The sequence below is a fragment of the Heteronotia binoei genome, chromosome 10 (genome assembly GCF_032191835.1).
Source record: "Heteronotia binoei isolate CCM8104 ecotype False Entrance Well chromosome 10, APGP_CSIRO_Hbin_v1, whole genome shotgun sequence".
In the NCBI taxonomy this organism is placed as follows: domain Eukaryota; kingdom Metazoa; phylum Chordata; class Lepidosauria; order Squamata; family Gekkonidae; genus Heteronotia; species Heteronotia binoei.
In genome coordinates this window covers 74,241,009-74,263,670 of record NC_083232.1, presented here as the reverse complement: position 1 = coordinate 74,263,670, position 22,662 = coordinate 74,241,009, and the positions used below count along the sequence as shown (strand labels likewise).

The following is a 22,662-nucleotide window of genomic DNA, read 5'->3' as shown; positions in this document are numbered from 1 at the left end:
TTTGCCCTGACTGTTATAATTCAAGCCAAAGCATGCCGAGCTAAAGCAGGTGTTTTGTGCGGGGTTTCAATTAAGCTCTCATCACTATAGGTGTTGTTATCAGTTCTTGGGTCGCTTCTTCTCCTGTTCACCTTGGTTACATAGCAACTAGCCAGCTCCCAGATCTTCCCTTCAGATAAGCAACAAGCAGCAACTACATCAAGGCAGCATAGCTAGCACCATCATAGTATTGTATAACTGGATACATATGACAAGAGGAACAAGATGGAGTGACTCTTGACACAAGCTAGCATCCCATGAAGAGGAGATGATGATTTTCATATTCTGTACTTTGTACCTTTTTGTGGTTTTAGGTACTGTTTTTTAATTGACTGGTCCAAGGACAGCACAAACCATGGGGAGGAAGCTGGACCTGTCTGGTTTGACTGATGATGAAGCCGAACATGTCCTTCAGGTGGTCCAACGAGATTTCACCCTCCGCAAAAAAGAAGAAGATAGACTGAGGTAAGACTGTTATGTATGAGAATGGAATGTGGAGGTTAGATAAGGAAGCTCTTAATGTAGTATTTTGTATTGTATGCCATTGTTACAGTATGAACACAGTGTGTTTACAGTCAGGATATGAAGGAATGGTTGTCATTTCTATTGATTTTTTTTTTAAACATACTTTGAAAGAAACCCCAGCATGGCACTGAAATTTTTTTTGTTTATTTGGGTTTTTTTAAAGTATGCCCCTTTTTGGAGTATATGCAGGATCCTGGCATGTTTTATCCTAGGCCCAGTAAATATATTTCCATCTTACATTTCCTGAGGAATTACAGTCGCTTTGGTGTCACACAGCATATGTACAGTATCTTCCCGTTATAAGCTTCTGAATAGCACAATATGGGTTTATGAAAGTAACTTAATGTTTTGTAGAATATTGTTTTCTACTATTTTAAATATTTTTAATATTAAATATATAATTCATTGCAAGGGGTTATAGCTCTGTGGCAAAATTCATTTTAATTGGTGTTAAAATTGCTCTCCACCTATGAAGTGCCCTCAAATTCCTTTTTGTTTATGAAGACCAACAGATTTATTGTAGAATAAATAATTATAGTTGTCAGTAGATTCAGTTGTATTAAGCAGGGCAGAAACAATGCATTTCTCACCTACTACAAAGTTTATATAAATACAAGCAGTAAAGTCCGTTGTAGGAAAAAATACAACGGGCCCTAAAATATTGGGAGAGGGTGATGAATGTATAGGTGGCAGGAAGGAAGGAAGATAGACAAACAGAATAAAATAAAAAGATAGAGAAAACATGAGAGAAAGAATGGTGGGAAAAAGATGGGGAGAAAGGAGTGTGATAAAGAAAAATAAAAGGAAGAAAGGTAGACAGAATGAAATAAAAAAGAAAGACAGAGATACAGAGAAGGAATAAGAAAGAACAGAAGCGAGAAGTTAAAAAAAGAGGGGGAGAAAGGAGTGAGAAAGAATGAGAGGGAGGGAGAGTTATGGAAAAGTTGGGGAGAAAGAAAAATGAAAGCAAATAAGAGAAGGAGACAGAAAAATGACAGGAAGACAGGGAGGCAGGAAGGAAGGTAGACAACCATTAGAAGCCTCTCTTTCACCTTCTCCCACTTCCAGGTGGGGGGAGTGAAAGGAAGCTTTCCAGTGGCTCCCCACATCTTAAAGCAAGCAGCTGACAGGCAAAAACGCTCCGCTGGTTGCTGGGCCCATAGGATATAATGAAGTCCATTCTGTCCAATGGGCTCATAGTGTAGAATGGACTCCAGTCTGTCCAGTGAGCCCACAGGACAGAATGGACTCCAGTCTGTCCTATGGGCTGATAGCATAGAATGGAATCCATTCTGTCCTATGGAAACATAGGACAGAATAGAGTCCATTCTATACTATGAGCCCACTGTAGTCTAATTTGAATAGAAAAAGTGAAGAGTATTTGCAAGTGGAAAGGGGGCTTGATACATTGTATAGTGTCAGTCTGTTTATTTGCTGCTGTTGAACTGGCCCCTCCCTACTGTGAATGAACATTCCTTTTGTGTCAGTTGAAGAGAAGTAACTGCTGCTATTTGTCTCATGAACATGAATCTCACAGTTACTGTTTGCTTCATTATTTGCTTTGCGGCAGCATTTTTATTTGGGGGGGAGATGGACTGTCTTGGACTTCCTACAATGGGCCCTGAGGGGAGGCAGTACTGATCAGTAAGCCCCTAAGAGAACCTGTCAGCAGAGAACTGTCTCCCTCAGAGGTCAGTGGCCATTTGGTGGGGTTCTTGCCTGACGAGGCCATCGGTAGGTGGGGGAGAGCAGAATCAGCCAGTGGCATGCCAGAGACAGAGTGCGAGCCAATCCTGCATAGCCCACATCCAGCCAATGAAAATCCTTAGATTTGCCACCACCATAGGGCTTTTATTATCTAAAGGACATGTTCTGTTTTGGTAAAGAAGAAGTCTTACTCCAGTGGAAGAGGCTTTACTGTTAGCAGAGTAGAACCTCTGGATCCTGCCTTGTGTCATCTCCAGTTACAGCTGTTGAGAATGGTCACATTGACCGATTCATCTCTGTGTGCACCATGCTTTTTACATTTCTTTCCTTAAAAAAAAAGCCATGGTGCAAATCAGTTTTAAAATGGTGTGTATATGTAAAACAACAAATTTAAACAAACAGGAAAGAGGATCAATAAGGGAATGTCAAATGTAACAAAAGATACTTCACCTGCTGGCAGAAGACCTTGGTAGAGGAAGGACAGATGAGTCTTTCTGGGAAGGGGATTCCACATTTCTGCAACAGAAGAACAACAAAAGGATGGGTTGGATCCAATCTAAATTTTATGTACAGTAGCATGCCTTTCCTGCGCCCTCCTTCCTATTGCAACCCCAAATGTCCACCAAAATGCTGTTCCTGGGGGACTAGGGACTGAGACCCCAGAGGGGTGTTCACAAGTTACAGTGTGGAGGATTGGCACATATCAGCCCCCCCCCCCCAAAAAAAAAGCATTGGTCTTATTGACAGGATCCAGCACAATATCTGAACACTAAAAATGCAGTGACTCACCAGAAATCACAAAAACTACATAGCTCATCAAAAAGTTAGACTACCAGGGTTTCTGTAGAAGCTAGTATTTTTATATTCTAGGGAGTGAATGTGTGATCCTAGTAACTAGATAGGTTTAGTGGTTTTATTTATTGATCTCTATTATGTTTCTGGTGGTTCTGTAGCTTTGAAGATGAGAATAGATACTCTCTTTGATTGTTAGGTCTAGACTACTTAAACTGTTTTCAGAGATCTGTCTCTGAAATGCAATACTACTTGTTTGTTTACATGTCCCTTTTTATACCGTTCGTACAAAACAATAAGGTAGATGCCATCTTGTTTTGAGTACTGAATACTACCATTTTCTTGAATGTTGCAGGTAAATTTGGTATGTTAGCAGGGCTTTTTTTGTAGGAAAAAACTCAGCAAGAACTCATTTGCATATTAGGCCACACACCCTGATGAAACCTTTGTTTCACACAGAGCTTTTTTTGGTAGAAAAAATCCTGCAGGGACTTATTTGCATATTAGGCCACACCTCCTGATGCCATGCTAGACGGAACCGCATTCCTGCTAAAAAAAAAGCCCTGTATGTTAGTAAATTAATCCACTGATTGACTGCATAGGATTTAACTGAAGTCAGGAATACCAGTGTGGGAGTGGCAGCTTCTTTTTCATTTAATTAAAGCATCAATTTGTTATCAAGGACAGGAACAAAGGCTGCCTGCCCTGTAGTTCTATAGCTGTTGGAGCAGCCCTATGAGCTTAGCACAGCTTTTGTTACTGGTCACCTGTTATAACTACGAGCATTTCAAAACTGCAAAGAACTGACATGCCCTATCTTTTAAATTGGTCCCTCTAGCTGTCTGCAAGCAGTCATCTGGCTACATTGTTTAACTTGTCATGAAAAGCTTCAGTTGTTCATTTCCTGTTATTAAATCTTTCTTTAAAGGGACTGGATAACCCCGCACCTCTATTATCCCCACAGTATTATCCCTACTCAACACAACTTCCTTTAAAAGATGACTTCTGCATTGTAATAGTTACTGTTACTTTCCTTTAAAATGTTCTGTGAAATGTTCTTATTTATAGCAACTTTGTCTAATATTTTTTAAAAAATATTGAAGTAATGTTATCAGTCAATTTCATTGTTTCATACTATCTGTTAACTTTTTTGGTAATTAATTGGCTTCATGATAGTGCTAAAATATCATTTTTGTTCTTGTAAAACTGATGCTTTAAAAGCAGTATTTGTGATCTTACTCTGGAAATACAGAAACACAGAGTAGCTCACTTATGCTGTTATTTTCCACTGAGCTGTTTCATTCTCTGTCATGTCTAACTAGAATATAATAGTAGATACTGAATCCCTAGAGAGTACCAAAGTCTTTCAGGGTTGAGATTGCAGCTGCTTTCACACACGTTGAATAATGCACTATAGCTATTGTTTGCAACTGGATTTTCCTGTCTCATACAGGAAAATCCAATCTAAAATTATTGCTATATTGCCCTGAGAGTGTGTGAGCTAAAAATGTGTGAAAGCAGCCTGTATGATGACATTCTGGTGCTAAAATGTTGCTTTGCAGTCTTTGTAAAAGTGTAGTCCTACAAATGCATTACTGGGTACCCATATGATTTATACATACAGAGGGCACCCATATTATTTAGCACTGAGGAGAAAAAAATGGGTTGTGTGTGAGAGAGGGTCAGGGTTTCAAATGTTATTTAAAAAGAGGTAGTGTGTTGTGTTGTTTGCCAATGTGTGGTCTCTACCCAACAGACAGGACCTAAGTGGCTTCTGAATGCAGCAATTCCAGAGGTAAACGGGGGGTGGGGGCTGGGGCTCAGTAACTTTTATTAACTTTTGTGAATGGAATACGGTAAAGAATAATGTAAAGTAGTTTTGTGTTATATATGCAGCATCTGCATACCACATTTGCTGAACTCTGTAAGTTGTATCTTTTCTTAACAAAGTAGAAATGCAGAGAACAGTTATTAGCCAAGATCTGATTCCTGAAGTGAATCTTTGGCCTTTCCCAGTCTTAGGAATCTCAAAACTTAGCCTACTATCCCTGAAAACCATACTCTTGAGACAGCACAGTTTGCTCTTTTAAATGTTCACTGGAATTAGCCTGCCTTATTCCAAAAGCCAGGCCTTGAAACATGTAGAGTCTTCTGAGAAGGGACTTCTTCCTGTCTACTCCTCTGAAGGCACAGACTATTTTTGACAAGATTCACTGTCTTGAGAATAAGCAGGCTAAGAGACAGGATCCCCCCAGTCTCACTCTGTGAAGGATCAAATCCCATCTAACAAAAGCTGGCATTGTAACATATTTTTCTTTCTCACTCTTCTTCCAGTCTGGCTCCTTCAGTCATCCATAGATGATGGATCCTGATTGGTTGTCATCCATTCTTCACACACACCAATCATTGGTGACTGACAGAAAGGGGCAGGACCTTTGCCCACCTGCAGTTAGGTCAGAAATATAGTAATCCAAGTATGAATATTCTGGTGATGGAATCAAGTCACAGCTGATTTATGGTATTCAAGGCAGATGACATTCAGAGGTAGTTTGTCATTGCCTGCCTCTGTACACTTCCTTGGTGGCCTTCTATCCAAACGCTAACTAGGGCTGGCACTACTTGCCTTCCAAGATCCTATGAGATTGGATTAGTCTGGGTGATAAATATTGTACTGGAGCTAGAAATTGCTCCCTTTTTATTGTGATCCTCTTCAATGTTTTCAATCTCAGTAAATGATGATTTATATCCCATTATTCTCTCTGAAAATAACAGTTGCGTTGTTCCAGTGAAAGAGTTTGCTTCTTTGTTGTGTTGGAGGAATATGCTGACACTAGCCGAAGGGCGTGGTGGGATACAACCTCTTAGGTTCTTTTCCTTCTGTTGAAGAGGGCGGGTCCTTTTTGCTTTCACTACATTTCATTTCTTGCCCCTTTCTTGCAAGGAAACAGCTTTTTGAGGGTGGGATACATTAGTTGCAGAAGCACTAGTGCATTCTGAATATAATCCAGTGTCATGGGATAGCAGTTTGTTAGTTAATCCTGAGTTGGGGAAGGTGGTATCAAGAAAGTGATTTGAAAGAGAATTTCTTTATTGAAACATTTTGGAAACCACACTCTTTGGCTGAATATATGAATTCTTCCAGAGACTGAAAAAATACCACCTTATTGTTTGCCTGCAAAAGGTTGCAGCATTTTATTGTTTTTTGATAAAGGAGCATATTTCTCATTGCTTTTAAAATGCTAAATCCCTTTATAGCTTTTCATAAATTATCTACAAAGTGTGGGAATAGTGAGATCAGAAGGAATTGGTTAAAATCATGCAATGACTTGCTTTGATTAAGAGGCTTGTTAAATTTCCTATTAGCAAGCTGGTATGGCAAGAGGTATGGATGGTTTTAGATTTTTTAATGTGATCTTTTAATAAGTACAAGGAGGGATAGAGACTAGAGAGCATACATAGTGCATTACATTAGTGTGGTTTACTAGCTCTAATGCTCAGTTTAGAGAAAGAACCTCATGCAAGTCTTTGCTTAGTCCCATACCCTACTTTGGAACCTTATTCTACAGCCTACCATTCAGAATCATGGGAAGACTGTAAGGGGGAAAAACCCTGGAAAAGAGGCATGCCCTCATTCTGCCCTAGCCTTGCCCCTTCCTAGTCAGCTTCATACTGCTTCACCAGGTCAGAAAGGCCAAGTACATTCTCCCATAGTGGAATAGGGCTGGATCAAGCCTATTCTTCACTACACCAATAGGAAAAAATTCCATTGTTTTCTCTACCACACCACATTGGCTTTTATGCAACATACATTTTCCATTCCCCAAATATCCAAGTCCTTGTAATTTCAACAGAATGGAAGTGCTACTGGTGAGCAGAAGGTCTGGCCTAGGATATAAGGTGACATTTGTTTTGGATGGGGTTATACTCCCCTTGAAGGAACAGGTCTATAGTTTGGGAGTACTCTTGGACACAAGCTTACTGCTGGATCGGCATGTGGCAGCTGTGTCAGGACAGGAATGAAAATATCTGGCCATTGTGGTTCATGCTTTGGTAACTTCTTGATTAGATTATTGCAATGCATGGGATTGGCCTGGGGGTGGGGGAGAAAGGAAAGTGTTCAGATACTTCCATGGGTGCAGAATGATGCCACGAGAAGGTTGACTGGATATTTCTCTAATCATGGCCCATCCATACTGGCTCCCAGTCTGTTTCCAGGGTCAAGTTAAGGCGCTGGTGTTGACCTATATGGCTCGAGACCAGCACACCTGAAGAACTGCCTCTATTCCCTTAGTAACAGTTGCTATAGTCATCTTGCATGGCTGTTTTAGATGTCGCTGCTTTCTGAGATCAGGCAGGTGGCAAGCCAGGAGTCGGCATTCTCAGTTGTGGCACCAGATTCTGGAATTCTCTCCACAGAGGGACTCTTCTCTCTCCTTCAGTCTCTATTTTCCACTGGTGGGTGAGGACTTTTTTTTTTTTGCTTCATCTGGAGTCTATTCAGTGCTGTCTTGTGGTTTTAATGTTTCTGTATGTGTATTTTAGCTTGGTTTTAATTGTTGGTGATGTGCTTTGGTTTTAATGGTTTTTAAGACATGTTTTTATTATGTGTGGAGCTCTGATGAAGGAAGAAAGGCAAGATAAAAAAAATTGTAAATAAATGAACAGAAGCAGTGAAGTGGCCCAGGAAAATAGCAGAGCAGACTGTGAATTAAGTGGTTTGCTTTGTTGAAGTCTTTTGTACTTCAGGAACAAACATTAACTTGCAGTGGATTTCTATGCAGCAATTAAACATGGCACTGCAGGTTATTGAAAATTAAACCGTAGTAGTTAGGGTTTTTTTCTGTTTTAAGAAGCAAAGTCTGTTTACAGAGCATTAAAATAATAGCTTTTTTATTTCAAACCACTGAGAAGAGTCAATTTTTTTGCAAATGGTGCAAGATCATTCCAAAACCATCTATGTGTGCATTGGAGACTGGCGTTGAAAAACTGTCATAGATATGCCCATTTGTTCCCACATTTGGTTAGTAGTTTACAATTGTGTCAAAAGAGCAAAGCTTATTGCTGAAACAAAAATCCTTTAGGGCTGTTCTGGAAGTTGCACACAGTAGATGCTAACCTGGAAGCATTGTTTTGATTCTGTCACATTCTGTGACAGATCAGAAGTGAAAATGACTGTTTTAGTTCCATTTTAAGATGCCTGGTGGAGTGCTTGGTGTACACAACAGTTCTGGAATGTGCTTGTTGAATACTGTTCTAATTTTGTTAAGGTAGTATTGTACTAATTTTGTTAGAATGTATTTGAGTTTGGAATTTAGATAATCACTGATGATGTGAATGTACGCACATTTCTCAATACTGCAAGTGTTTCCATGAAGTACTCCTTGTGGAAATGTTGCTCTGGCTCTTTAGGTCCAAAGTGAGTCACTCTAACATATATAAGGATCTTAGAGATAGGTGGGCTTAATGGTTCTCAGAAATGCTAGAAAAAATGAGTTGTTAATCTAAAACAGTGAGCATTACGAGCTGATTAACATCTTGGTGTTGGAGGGCAGGAAGTGGTGTCTGGTGGCTTATATTTGAATATCATTGGAATTCTCAGCATAATTTAGTGCCTAAACATATACCCAACAATTAAGTAATACATTAAGAGTGTTTACACAGAAACAACCCTCTTTTTATTTAATGGTGTTCCAACCCCAGTTCCTGATTCATTGACTATTTCTATCCATTGTTCTCAAATAATGAGATATGAGTCTATTCCTTCTTTTGCAGGAAAAAAAAAATCTGTTATTCTAAGCACGTTCAAGTAAGTCACACTGAGCAGCAGAATTTACAGCCTAGTAAGTGGGATCAGTATTGCAGAACTTGCATTATTGCAGTATTGCAGAACTACATTCATGGTTGAAATGTCGTTTGCATTTTGGGAAAGTGAGTCTTTTGTGTATAGTTCTTATAGAGGTAGTAAACATGTGCCTGACCTGTACCTAGGTGGCCAGTTGCCCACTATAGCAAACAACTTCCTATCGCCTACTACTTCTCATTATGGCAGTAAAAATGGGGAGGAAGATAATGTGGCAGAACCAGAAGCAGCTTTACCATATGAGGTTTTTATTTTTTATTAGATTTTTAAACCCCTCTCCCTTCCTTGCATAGGAAGGCTCAGAGAAGGGTACAACAAATTAAAACAAAAAGATTATTAAAAACAATTTCATACAATAGCAATCAAATTCCATTTAATAATAGTCAAAGTAGTGTTGCAGGGATTTCCCCAGTTTCTGTGATATTTACTATAAAGATGGAGAAGATTCCTAGAACATTGTTCAACATGGCCATGTCATTTCCAGTTCTTCACTCAGAAGTGATGTTGCCATGTCTAGTGATACCCCTTCTCTTTGCCATGCCCTGCTCCCCTAGTGATACCACTTCAAACTCCTCCATGCAAAATAAAATCTCACACATTAAAAATTAGCACATCAGGGAGAAGCCCTTCTTTTAAAAATGGTGGGAGGGACATCTCTGGCTGAAGGTTTATAGTTAGAAATATTTGAACAGTGAGGTTGTAAATCTAAACTACAGACTTCAGCAGATAAATTTGTTGTGTACTTTGTATCTGATGCATTGAGCATCCACTACACTTATCACATTACATCCATTAAAATACACAAAAATACTAGTTTTAATTTTTTGTGGGGTGAGGAAAGCTGAATTAAGACTACATATTCTGGTATTCCACAGAACATTTTGGAATGTTCTGGAACAAATGGGATTTTGGAAACTCTAGCATGTTTTTGAGTGAACCTGGGATTAGTTTATGGGTCATCATCCAATCCGTTAGACAAATTAAGAATCATTGTGTAGTGTAAAAAATGTAATATACCTTGAGATAATGAATAGCTGTATTGTAAAATCAATATTTAATTACAGAAACTTATATTCAGAGTTTGATCTTGTAAGCCTTGCAGCACAAGTATTATTCACTTTTGTTGGTGGTTAATACAGATCAGGCTGTGCATTGTTTCACTGACTGAAACTTTGAAGGCCTTTTAATGGATAAAATTCCATCATAGGAAAAACTATGATTTCAAGTATCTGATTCTTTAATACACTCATGTATTCTGTTCTTAATCACATTTTCTTCATAAGTAGCTCCCATTTATATGAATGGGACTATTTTCTGCCTAATATAATCGTAGGACTTTAGGTCAAGTGCTAATGCTTTGGCATGTTCTATTGATATAGTTGCCAAACCAAGTAGTCTCTAGGAGCATTGTTGAGTGAATGGATGTTTTTCTAAGTTTGAAGAAACTGCGTTCACCACGTGGCACTGATACTGGAAACGTGAGAAGGATCCTTAGGGCAGAAACATTAGGCACACTATCCAGGAGTTTTTGTTTCAGTATGAAGGCAAGTACTCCTTGTGGTGGCATAAAAGTATCAAACATGCTATGTCATGGAATTTAAAAAAAAATGAAAATAATGCTGTAACAGCATGATAGAAGATACAACAAATCAAGAATATGTAGTGTACACTGTGGCATAAACTACAGTTAGGGTTGCCAATCCCCAGGTGGGGGCAGGGGATCCCCCAGTTTGGAGACCTTCCCCCCACTTCAGGGTCGTCAGGAAGCTGGGGGAGGGGAGGGAAATGTCTGCTGGGAACTCTATTATTCCCTATGGAGATTTATTCCCATAGAAAATCATGGAGAATTGATCCGTGGGTATCTGGGGCTCTGGGGGGGGCTGTTTTTTTAGGTAGAGGCACCAAATTTTCAGTACAGCATCTAGTGCCTCTCCCCAAAATATCCCCCAAGTTTCAAAACAATTGGACCAGGGGGTCCAATTCTATGAGCCCCAAAAGAAGGTGCGGCTATCCTTCATTATTTCCTATGGAAGGAAGGCATTGAAAAGGTGTGCCGTCCCTTTAAACGTGATGGCCAGCACTCCCTTTGGAGTTCAATTATGCTTGTCACAGCCTTGATCTTGGCTCTACCTCTAATGTCTCCTGGCTCCAACCCCAAAGTCCCCAGATATTTCTTAAATTGGACTTGGCAACCCTAACTACAGTCCTGTTCTCTGCAATTTTTTTTAAAAAATGCCCTCCTAAGCAACTGTTTTAAATAGTTTGTAGAATTAAAAGAGTGTGAGAGCCATCTTCCAGTTACTGAAACCTGAAACTGTAAATACAACTGTTATGTATGAGGACTCAAGTGAAGACTTTGGGTGTGCCTGCCGGGCTCATTGGAGCCATACGGGCTGAGCTTGGGGACTTGGGAACAAAGGGCTGTAGGATCCAAATCTCTGCAGCCCTAGACCAATCACAAGCCCCCACCGGTTTGAATGATCCAATGATATGCTAGCGCGGGAATCCAGAGATGTATATAAGTTGGGCCGATAGGCCCCATCCCCAGTCTTGTAATGTAGACTTATCCTATATCATGTCTATTAAAGAGCTTGTTATCACTCAACTGGTTACTCCTTCATGCACTGAACCCACCATATTATAACAACTTTATTTTCTCTGTAAATCACTAACTCAAGGCTTCTAATGGCACTGCCCAACAAATGAGAAAGATCAACAACTGCCCATACATACATATTTTATGTTGTGACTCCCATTTGTGAAATGGCCTTTCTGAAGTCGGGAAGTCTGGAAAGTTTCTGCTTATGTCATTCTGCCAACTTCGTAAAATGGTGGTTCAAGAGGGCATTTTAGTAAAGATAATAATATGGCTATTGGATAATGGAATGGTTCAGAAGGGAGCATTTAAAAAACTAACAAGACTGTGAACTGTATCATAGTATATTACGTACTGTTTCCTGTATGTATTATCCTGCTCTTAATTAATTGCTCTTTTTCAAATTGCAGTAATCCTAGTCTTATTGAATTGTTTATTGGCTGTCTCATGTGAATTATTGCATTGAACTACACTGTATGACTCATTTTGACTCTCAGTGAGAGAGGTAGTCCATATATAAAGTAAATAAAATAAAGTGCATAGTATCAGGATGTGAGTAGGATCTTTTCTGAGTGAACAAATATAGGCTCAAGCAACAATGGGATGATTCCTGAGGTGCCCAGAGGTGGGATCCTCTCCCAGCAGCTTTCAGTCTTCAGAGCAAGCACAAAACACCTGAATTCTTCCCTCTGTGAATAAATTTCCTGTGGGTTAGCATGTATTAGAAGAAGAGGAGGAGGATGGATTTTTACTCTTAGAATTTCAGAGCGGTTTGCAATCTCCCTCCCTTTCCCCCACAACTGACAGCCTGTGAGGTAGTTGGGGCTGAGAGAGTTCTTCAAGAACTGCTCTTGAAAGAACAGCTCTGAGAGAACTCTGGCTGACCCATGCTCATTCAGGTGCTGCATGTGGAGGAGTAGGGAATCAAACCTGTTTTTCCAAATTAGAGTCTACCACTCTTAACTACTTCACCACTTACCTCTGGGCATAAATCCCTTATTATGTGTCTCCTGTTCTGTCGAAAATATTTCCCCCAGCAATAAGAGTTCTACAGGATTATTGTGAAACGTTATCCTGTTCTTCTCTCTGTCCTTTTTTTACTTTCTTCTGAGCCTGCTACAACACCTTTTTATCTCATTATTCCTTAATATCTCTCTCTGCTTTATGCCAGCGCTTCCCACTTTCTTGCTAACTGCTAATTCTGTTCTAGCCAATTGCATAGAGAATTCATCCTTGGTAATAGGATTCACACTGTTTACCTCAGCTTCCTCCTTTTTTATTAGAAAATTTACACCTGATAGACGTATGACAGATTTCATACCCTAATGCTGAATGTCAGTTCTTCACCCCTCTGAGGTCTGTGCCCTAGGAGGCCACCTAGTTGGCCTAATGGTGGCACTAGCCTTGATCCCCTGCCAACCAGTGGGGGGGCACAGGAAGAGTTGTTGGTTTGTTAATTGATGGCTATTAACACAGGAAGAGTTCTTTGTTAATTGATGGCTGGGAACCAGGTGGCCAGGGTCAAGTGGGGCTTGGCCACTGGAGATTTGATTGCCTGTGCAGATTTTAAAAAATATTGCTTTGGCAACAGTCACTCCACAGCACTAGGATCTTCATTGTGTGACTGAAAGTAAGCTGCAGCAGCTATTTTGTGGCTGGCTGCATCACCTATGACAGCCATTTTGTGACTGTGTCCACCACACTGTGTCAGAATTCTAAAGGTGCCCACAAGCTCAAAATGGTTAGGGACCCTTAGTTTAGACATTGGTGTTTTTCAGCCATTCTTTCTATACAGGACATTCATACCCTTTATAATCTTTGTTCCAAATTCCATCATATTTGTCCAGATCATTCTTAGCGTCATGACTGAAGTTGGAAGACAGTACTTCAGGTAAAGTCTGCTTTGAACAGAAAGCAAAAAAGTACAATATTGCAATTTACAATATCAAAAATTGAATTCTTAAATCAAATTCAAATGCTTGAAGTTCTTCCAGATTTATATTGTTTGTGAGTTGTATTTGCTCATTTCTTTTACACATCCACATAAGTCATTAATAGGAAAGCTGGAAATAGCAAGACTTCTGTAGTGTTACACTTGCTATTTTCATTCATTCATTTATTTATTAAACAGTTATAAGAAGGTTTTGTATATATTTTCATTTTCCTTCTTTGGCATTTTCACAGAAAGGCATATTCACAAAAAGGGCCTTAAAGAATCACAGCTTTAGTATGTATGGCATATTTCTGAATAACATAATCTGATCCGTTGCACAGGATATGGCAGTGTTGAAAAGCAATTAACTTTGAAGGCACACTCTATTTAATTGGAGTAGCAAAAATCTTTGAAATAGCAGTTAGAACTAACATGCTTTTGGTGCCAAAAACCAAACAAAATGTTATTTCAGTCACTGACTCTTAAACTGCGCATTATTACATTGCCCTTCCATAAACAAATGTACTGTTGTGGTGCTTCCTATTATGTGATTTTTAATTTGGTGAAGTGAAGCAACCTAGTTGTAGAGCAGTTTATTTCAAATGCATGAAATGGATTTATTTTTCAGTTAGCTTTGTTTCTCAGACTACTTCAGCATTGTAAAGGCCCTCATAATTCCACAGAATAAAGCAAAAAATCTCTCTAATAGGCACTTTTTCATTTTATATATATATACACATGTACACACGTTCTAGGAAATGTCTTAGTCATATTTGGTTCACCATTTATTTATTTTTATATAATCAAAAAATGTGTGTTGCCTCTCCAGAGATCTGCTCACAAGCAAAACAGTACAATAAAAATCACAAAATTACAGCATAAAAACAACTTCAGCATTGTAAAGGCCCTCATAATTCCACAGAATAAAGCAAAAAATCTCTCTAATAGGCACTTTTTCATTTTATATATATATACACATGTACACACGTTCTAGGAAATGTCTTAGTCATATTTGGTTCACCATTTATTTATTTTTATATAATCAAAAAATGTGTGTTGCCTCTCCAGAGATCTGCTCACAAGCAAAACAGTACAATAAAAATCACAAAATTACAGCATAAAAACAACATCTGCCACAATTCAAAATGGCAGTCCTAAAACATTCTTCGGGCTAGCAGCAAACCATCCTCCCTTGGAACCTCTGTGTTAAAAACTTTGGGTAAAAAAGAAAGGCTTTGTTCTGACACTTACAGGAAAATAAGGTAGGCACTGGATGAACCTCAACAGGGAGGGCATTCTAAGGTAAGATGCCACTACTGCACAAGGTTTGTTCTCCTTGCGACCTGCCCAGGGCTTTTTTGTGTAGGAATGCACAGGAACAGTTCCAGCTTGCTTGGTGTCAGGGGATGTAGTCAATATGCAAATAAGTTCCTGCTGGGCTTTTTCTACAAAAAAGCCTTGTATGATACAATGGTGATGTCAGGGGGTGGGGCCTAATATACAAATGAGTTCCTGCTGGGCTTTTCCTACCAAAAAAGCCCTGCACCTGCCCTTCATGTGCAGGCAGAGACATAAAAGTATAGGGTTTGGGAAGCAAAACACTTTGTTCAGTGACCAAGTCTCAGCTGGTGCATAGTGTGTGTATAGAAATTAGTGGTGTGCAAAAAAAAAAAAAACCCTAGTATTTTTCGGTTTGGGCCTATTGGACCTTGAAAGAATCCAGAATTTCCCAAAATCCCAGATCCATTCTAGTATGGTATTTGCATCTGGAATTTTTTTGGAAATCCCAATTTTTTTTTTGGTCCAATAGACCTGAGAAGAAAAATACCAGTTAAAAGAAAAACCAGCACAAAGCTGGTTGGGCTCACTTCTCCTGCAGTCCAGTTTAAACCAGTCTGCCAGAGAAGTGAGCCCCAGGAACTGCCCCAGGAGCACATTGCTCCTCACAGCACAAGAGATCCTGGCTGGACTTCCTTCATGGTTTAAACTGGGTTGCAGGAGAAGCAAGCCCCAGTAGTTTCTGTGCCATATGGAGCACATTGCTCCCAGTGGCACATCAGCTCCTAGGGCTCGCTGCTCCCGCAGCCCAGTTTAAACCAGACTTGAGTACTCTCTGTCTCCAAAAGGTGCTATTTCCAGAATGCCAGTGTTGTTTGTTGCCTTAGAATGCTGAGTTTTGCTGTGGAAAACAAGGTTTAAAATACCATTTGGTGAATCTGCACATCAGCACTTCAATGTTTGTTCGTCTATCTTACTTAACACTGGATAGCCTGTTATGAGATAAAACATTTACTCAAGGAAAAACAGAATACATGTGGAATAAATAAAAGAAATATCTAGGAATGGGCCCTCACCATCTAGTAAATTAAGGGCTAGCTAGTGCACTTGACTGCTAAAAAGGTAAAGATAGTCCCCTGTGCAAGCACCAGATCGTTACCGACCCATGGGATGATGTTACACCATTACGTTTTCTTGGTAGATATTTTACAGGGTGGTTTGCCATTGTCTCCCCCAATCATCTACACGTTGCCACTAGCAAGTTGGGTACTCATTTTACTAACCTCGGAAGGATGATAGGCTGAGTCAACCTTGAGCCGGTTACCTGAACCCAGCTTCCACTGGGATCAAACTCAGGTCACTAGCTGCTTAACAAAGAGCTTGAGTGGTCGGTGCATAATGGAACAAAATTCCCCCATGTGCACACTCACATCACTCCATGCTGAACAGAGATCTGGTGAATGAATACTTCAGCACACTGGCTAAGCAGTAAACTGCAATTAAACAGTTATATCTTTGAGCCTTTCCTGAGTGATGCATTGCTGATTCCCAAAGGTAATGTGGACAATGCTGTAGAGGTATCTGGACTTAATAGAATGATGCTGTTCAGCCTTTAATTTTCTTATCTGTCTTGAGGAGCAGCTTGGGGGTAGGTAGCAGCTGTCTTGGTAGCAGCTTGGAAAATCTGTCTTGGTAGCAGCTTGGAAAATCTGTTTTCCATCACTGCTTGAAAAAAGTCAATCTGCTCCATTTGTTTGCAGATTAAGAATGCAGGACAGGTAGAGAGGCAGGGGGCAGTTGCAGATCAAAGAAGGCAATTCTAGGTGTGGTTGACCTGAGCAAGTGAAACTGGGAGTTTAAAAAGAAAGCAATAGATTGTGCACTGAATACCATTTTGAATACCCATTGAAAAGAATGGGAGTGGCTGTATTAATAACTGAAAGACATGAAAGCCAGTGATAATAATAGAATGTTTTAATATACAAAACCAATGTAGGAAAGAAACCCCAGAAAGATAAGGTGATGTATGTAAGTTTATTTATCATTTTACCTCCTCTCCATTGACTCTTTCCATTCAAATGCTTTCATTGGCATTAGAGTGCAGATTTCCTTCATGTGACTGTATTTACTTAAATCAGCATTCTGTAGCTTGGATCGTTTTAAAAAAATGTCCCAGTTCCCATTCCCTGCCTTCACATCTGAGCCAAGCACAGCTCCATTGGTCTGGAAGACTTCGCTTGTTAGCCTAAATATTTTATCTGTCTAGTCCAAGTAATTCGGCAAGGCTGCAGCACTGGATTCTAATATCAGCTGTTTAAAAATGCTAATGGAACTCAGTAAAACATGCACATTCTGCTCTTCCTGAGGACAGGATCAACAAAACATTCAATTTTACAATAATTTATTACTTTCTATTTGTTTTTCGGATAGAAAGGCAACTTTGGTTAACATGGAGATGAGTGAAGTTTCTTTATGAAAAAGTTAGGTCTGCTTCCACTTAAGTTTGTTTCTGATTTCTCTCTCTCTCATTGTCAAAAGCACAGATTTCTTAAATTTCAAACAAGATGCAAAGATAAGTAATACAACTTACAGAGGTTGAAATGGATTCCATTGTGACATTTCTATGCAGTTTATTCAGTTTTGTGATATCGAGCTAGGAGAAGCTTCATACAGAGACTATACCATCTCAATTTTCAAGAGCGGGAGAACTGGGTCCTTGGAATGCATGTTAATATCAATGTGAAAAACAAAGACAACTTTTCCCACTTGCATTCCGCACCCCCTTCCCCATCATGCATTATTTTCAAATGAGGTTTGTGTTTAATAACTAGAAGAAAACTGAGGTGCTACATTCCCAATGTGAAGTTGCTTTTGTTATTATGTCAATTGGCCCTCTCAATGAATTTTTTTGCTCATATTTCTTGGAAAAAGTTGATTTGAGCTTTAGCTTAGCTCTGCCATCTCTGAAAAGTTACCTTAAATAAAATATGCTGATTTTGTGACTCCCAGTTAAGAAAGCAAACTTGCTTTTGAACATACAATATTAGCAGTGCATTAAGACATACTGCCGTGTGAATTTGCCACCTCTATCTTGACACTGTTGGTCCTCCTTTTACTTCCACCCAAGGCATTAGAGGGAACTAACTGCTCATTCCTCTTCTCTTTCTAAGACCGGTGTGTGCTCTGGCAAGGTTTTGCTTCTTGAAAGAATCTGGCCATTATTTTATTTGCAACAAAAATAAATTTCATGGAAACTTCATAGGGCATGTGCAGTTTGTTATGCTGCTTTCAGAGGGACTTGGGGGAAGAGATGAGAAATATTAACTCCTGTGGCTAATGGGCAGAGATGATGGTGTTGCCTACCCTCTCCAATCTGGCACTTCTCAAAATGGGGTCACCAGGGCATTTTTCTTGATTGATGAACCAATCCTGTGCAGCGTGCTTACCCCGAATATACAGATTAAATCATCAATGCAACAAATAAGTCAACCTTTTGTAATAGTAAATCTGTAGGATAAAAAAAGCAGGTTTTTTAGAGCCTATTTTATGATAGAATCATATTCCTTTCACACTAACATTATGGGACCTTTTCCTTAAGCAGCTCTTTCAAGTTCTATAGAGAAGTTTATTTTTAGCTTTACATAAACAAACTAATTGGTGCAAATGCATTTTACTTTAATTTGAGAAGTTACAATAGAAAATTGCCATCTTTTCTCTTATTTGCTGACATGTATGCCCAACTGAGTACCCAGCTTGCTGGGGAAAGTGTAGATGACTGGGTAAGGCAATGGCAAACCACCCCGTAAAAAGTCTGCTGTGAAAACGTCATGAAATCAATGTCATCCCAGAGTCAGAAACGACTGGTGCTTGCACAGGGGACTACCTTTATCTTTATGCCTAACTAAACCATAGATTTTCTAGCATCTTGTCTGTTTGGCCCTTATTTTTCCTGGTAGGATGTGAGCAATTTCTGTTATACAACTCCAGCTGAAGTCCTGATTGAAATGTGAGCAAACCTCCTGATGTGTTCCAACGAGACAAACCTTTTGCAATACTGCCCAACTGTTTCATGTGCATTTACCCCATTATTTGGTTCTTAGCTGTGAGGCTTCTCCTTTCCTAGGACTGAAAAACCTGTGTAACCTTTTAAAGAAAACAAAGGAAGAATGTGGCTAAGCAGCGATACCCTGCAGTGCAGCTGTTGATCTGCAGCAAGACTGTACTTCAACCCATGCTTGGGATCAAGATATACTAGTAAAATATTGTAATAGTAGAAATGGGGAGCAGTGGGAAGCAAGCAATTGAACTTCATTGGAGAGTTTTTGTTTGCAGCTGCTGCTCCTCTCCTATGGAATCTTTTATGAGCCAGAATAGCACTACCTGTTAAATTTGTTTGGAACAACCCCTTAGTATCAATTGCTTCTCTGCAAGAGAATTTTGACAAGGTATTTTCTAATAGTTTCTGATAGTTTGGCAATACATATTGTCACAAATTATTAATAACTGCCCAAAGGTTCCAAATTAATATTATATTTCTGCATTAATTATTTTTATCCTCTGGTAAAAATTATTAAATATATATATATATATTTTCCAGAATTGAATGACATAGTTTAGCCAGTCTCTGTAAAGTTGCAGTTCGTAGTGTCTTAAAAACAAGCAAACCCCAAACAATAGTTTGACAAGTGACAAGCTGTCTGTTAGGATCTATGTTGTTTCCATAAAATGCACTTGGGAGAGCTTTAAAACCATTGGTATTAGCATTGGTCCCATGTTGCAAAGAAAACTGAAAATAAACAGACTATTTTACTCCTATATGCATGGAGGTGATTAAAAAAACTTTCAGATACTCATCTTGTAAATTCTGAATGTTTTGGTTAATGGATGTGGATGTGTTAAGGGCAAATAGAAAATAATTATTAGGGCCCTTGTTATTACTTGTAGAAAGAACACTAGACTTTCTTTGAATCTGCAAGAGAAGCTGCAAATAACAAAGTTAGTTGATGGTCACTTACCCTAAATAACCTCAAAATGCCAGTGGTTTTCTGTTAAAAAAATCATTTTGTTCCAGGACAGTAATGTGAATGAGAAGTGTTGCTGCTCTTTTGTTGTCCTATAGATAAGAGATGAATATAGGCATCCACTCATTAGGAAAAGTGGGGGTGAAATCCCAGTTATATCAGATTAGGCTCAAGCTTCCCCCTTTCTCCAGCCTTCCTCACAGGTGGTTGGCCCTTTGAAAGGAATGGCTTTGGAACTGTATTCTGAAGTCCCATTCTTAGAGCACTTGTTCATCTGAAGTAAGTGCCTATTCCCTCAACTGGTTCAGCAGTCTAGCTATACTGCATTGCTTTCTACAGAACTGATTCTTGACAGGCACTCTTAACTAGTCCTAAGTCCTATCAAGTGTACTGTTCACAAGACATAATTATCCAGACTATGTTCAAAGGCCTGGTGGCTCAATAGTCACCAGATTCTAAGACTCTGCCAACATGATGCACATTAGGAAACCAAAGCTCCACAAGAAGTTTAATTAATAAACTTCTTGTCCCTGTTTTTAGTGGTTTACTGTACACTTTCCTGTCTTGGCAAGTGCTCTTGCTGTGCCAGAAAGATTTCCTCTTTCCTGTCTTGCAACAATAAAGAAAAATGGCACTTCCATTGTTTAGTTTCTGTTTGTTTTAAGTGCTGTGTAACCAGGATAAGATTACAGTGCCCAGCAGGCTTACATAATTCTGTTTTGTATGTAGTAACATATCAGACCCGTGGGCCGAAACCCTGTTTCTTCTTTGTCATCTGACTTCTTACAGTTTTCTATTATCTTTTCTCATATAATCACATATGAGTTTGATACTAACCCAATGGTACTTACTCTACCTTCACAAGGAGTATCAACCAGAAAAGCCATATTACCTCCATCCCTGGTTTGAGACCTGCTCCTGTTACTTTGACAATGGCTGTTTCAAGATGGCAGTCATAGGTGAGGACCTTGCGGACTTTCCTGAAAAATTGGGGAGGTGCCATATTGAGAAAGAGTGCCCAGAAAAGCCACATGTAGCTCCAAAGCCATTGAATATCACTATACTCATAATTCCAGTCAATGAGAGAGTAAAGCTAAATGATCTTTCCTGGAAGAGTGGATTACTTAGTAGTCAATGATAAGTGGATCCACTGTCTTCCTCCATTGATAGTAGTTTGTTCAGGTGATGGATACATATCAAGCTGGTCCTGATATAAAAATGGGGAAAGGAAGGTACTATAGTAGGCGTGCAAAGGGGTGCAGAAGATGAGTCTCCTTTGCTTCCATAATGGCTGAAATCACACAAACTAAATAATGCACTTTCAGTGCAGGTTCTAACTGGATTTTAGAAGAAGAAGATGATTTTGGATTTATATCCCACCCTATACTCTGAATCTCAGAGCGATCACAATCTCCTCTACCTCCCCCCACCACAACAAACACTCTGTGAGGTATGTGGGGCTGAGAGTGCTTTTTACAGTAGCTGCCCTTTCAAGGACAGCTTCTATGAAAGCTATGGCTGAACCAAGGCCATCTCAGCAGGTTCAAGTGGAGGAGTGGGGAATCAAACCCGGTTCTCCCAGATAAGAGTCCGTGCACTTAACCACTACAGCAAACTGGCTCTCACAGTTTACTGTGTGAACTGGCAAAATCCTGTTGGAAAGTGCATTTGAAGTGGATTGAAAGTACATTATTTAGTGTGTATGATCTCAGCCAATATCTTCAGCATGGCAAAAAGACCAAGTGAGAACTGTCTTTCAAAATATATTTTGTTTTATTATTAAAAAATAAAAAGTAACCACCTTTTAAGAGCCATCAGGTGAAGTGGTGAATGTTCTAAATGCGTGATAGAGATGGTAACAGCCTGGATGAGAGCTAATAAACTAAAGCTCACTGTGGGAAGAGTGCTGATTCTATACCAACTCTGTGATTGAACAATCAGCATGTTTTGTGTGGGGTTTCACTACCCACAAAAGAAGAAGTTCACATTTTATCAGAAGAACCTCTCCTCTGGGGCATGTTGCACCATGGTCTGGCTTTGATTGGTTTGTCTGCTGCAGTTCCTTTCTTGAGAAAATGAGATTTGATTGCCATTGCCATTGTTCTGATTCCATCCATTAAGGCTACTGCAGTGTGTTCAGTGATGGGTTGTCTTTGAAGGTTTTTTGAAAGCACCAGTTGGTTCAAACTGCAACAGAAAGATAATAATAATAATAATAATCTTTTATTTGTATCCCGCCCTCTCTGCCGAAGCAGGCTCAGGGCGGCTAACAGACATGGTATACCGTTATTTACATAAAACAATTTTAAAATACAGTTAGTACATACATTTAAAAAACGGTTACATAAAAGTTAAAAACTACAATAAATTAAGGTGCTATGTTCAATAGATGTATTTCGATGGCTAGATATCGCTTTCAGGGATCCTTATATGCTTGCAGAAAGAGGGTGGTTTTGCAAGCCCTGCGGAACTGATTAAAGTCCCGCAGGGCTCGCACTTCCTCCGGTAATTGATTCCACCAGTGGGGGGCCATTACGGAGAAGGCCTGCTCTCTTGTTACTCTCAGTTTGGCCTCCTTTGGTCCAGGGATCCTTAAAAGGCTTTGGGAGCTAGATCTTAGTGCTCTCTGGGGAACATGTGGGGAGAGGCGGTCCCTAAGGTAGGCAGGGCCTCGGCCATATAGGGCTTTAAAGGTAATAACCAGCACCTTGTAGCGAACTCGGAATATAATTGGAAGCCAGTGTAGTTCCTTCAGCCCAGGCCGCATGTGTTCCCACCGAGGTAGTCCCAGTAGCAGCCTGGCCGCCGCATTCTGCACTAGCTGCAACTTCCGAGTTCGGCACAAGGGCAGCCCCATGTAGAGGGCATTACAGTAGTCTAGTCTCGAGGTGACCGTTGCATGGATCACTGT

At 39.6% G+C, this 22,662-nt stretch overlaps 1 protein-coding gene across 2 annotated transcripts in view; it reads left to right on the top strand.

Moving 5' to 3' along the window:
• The first annotated feature begins 351 nt into the window (after positions 1–351).
• Positions 352–22,662, top strand: part of MYRIP (myosin VIIA and Rab interacting protein) — a 186,285-nt gene continuing 163,974 nt past the window's right edge. For both annotated transcript variants that reach the window (XM_060247526.1, XM_060247525.1), the window contains exon 1: positions 352–504. In XM_060247526.1, the coding sequence (XP_060103509.1) occupies positions 395–504 (110 nt within the window). In that variant the 5' untranslated portion in view covers positions 352–394. The remainder of the gene's footprint in view (positions 505–22,662) is intronic.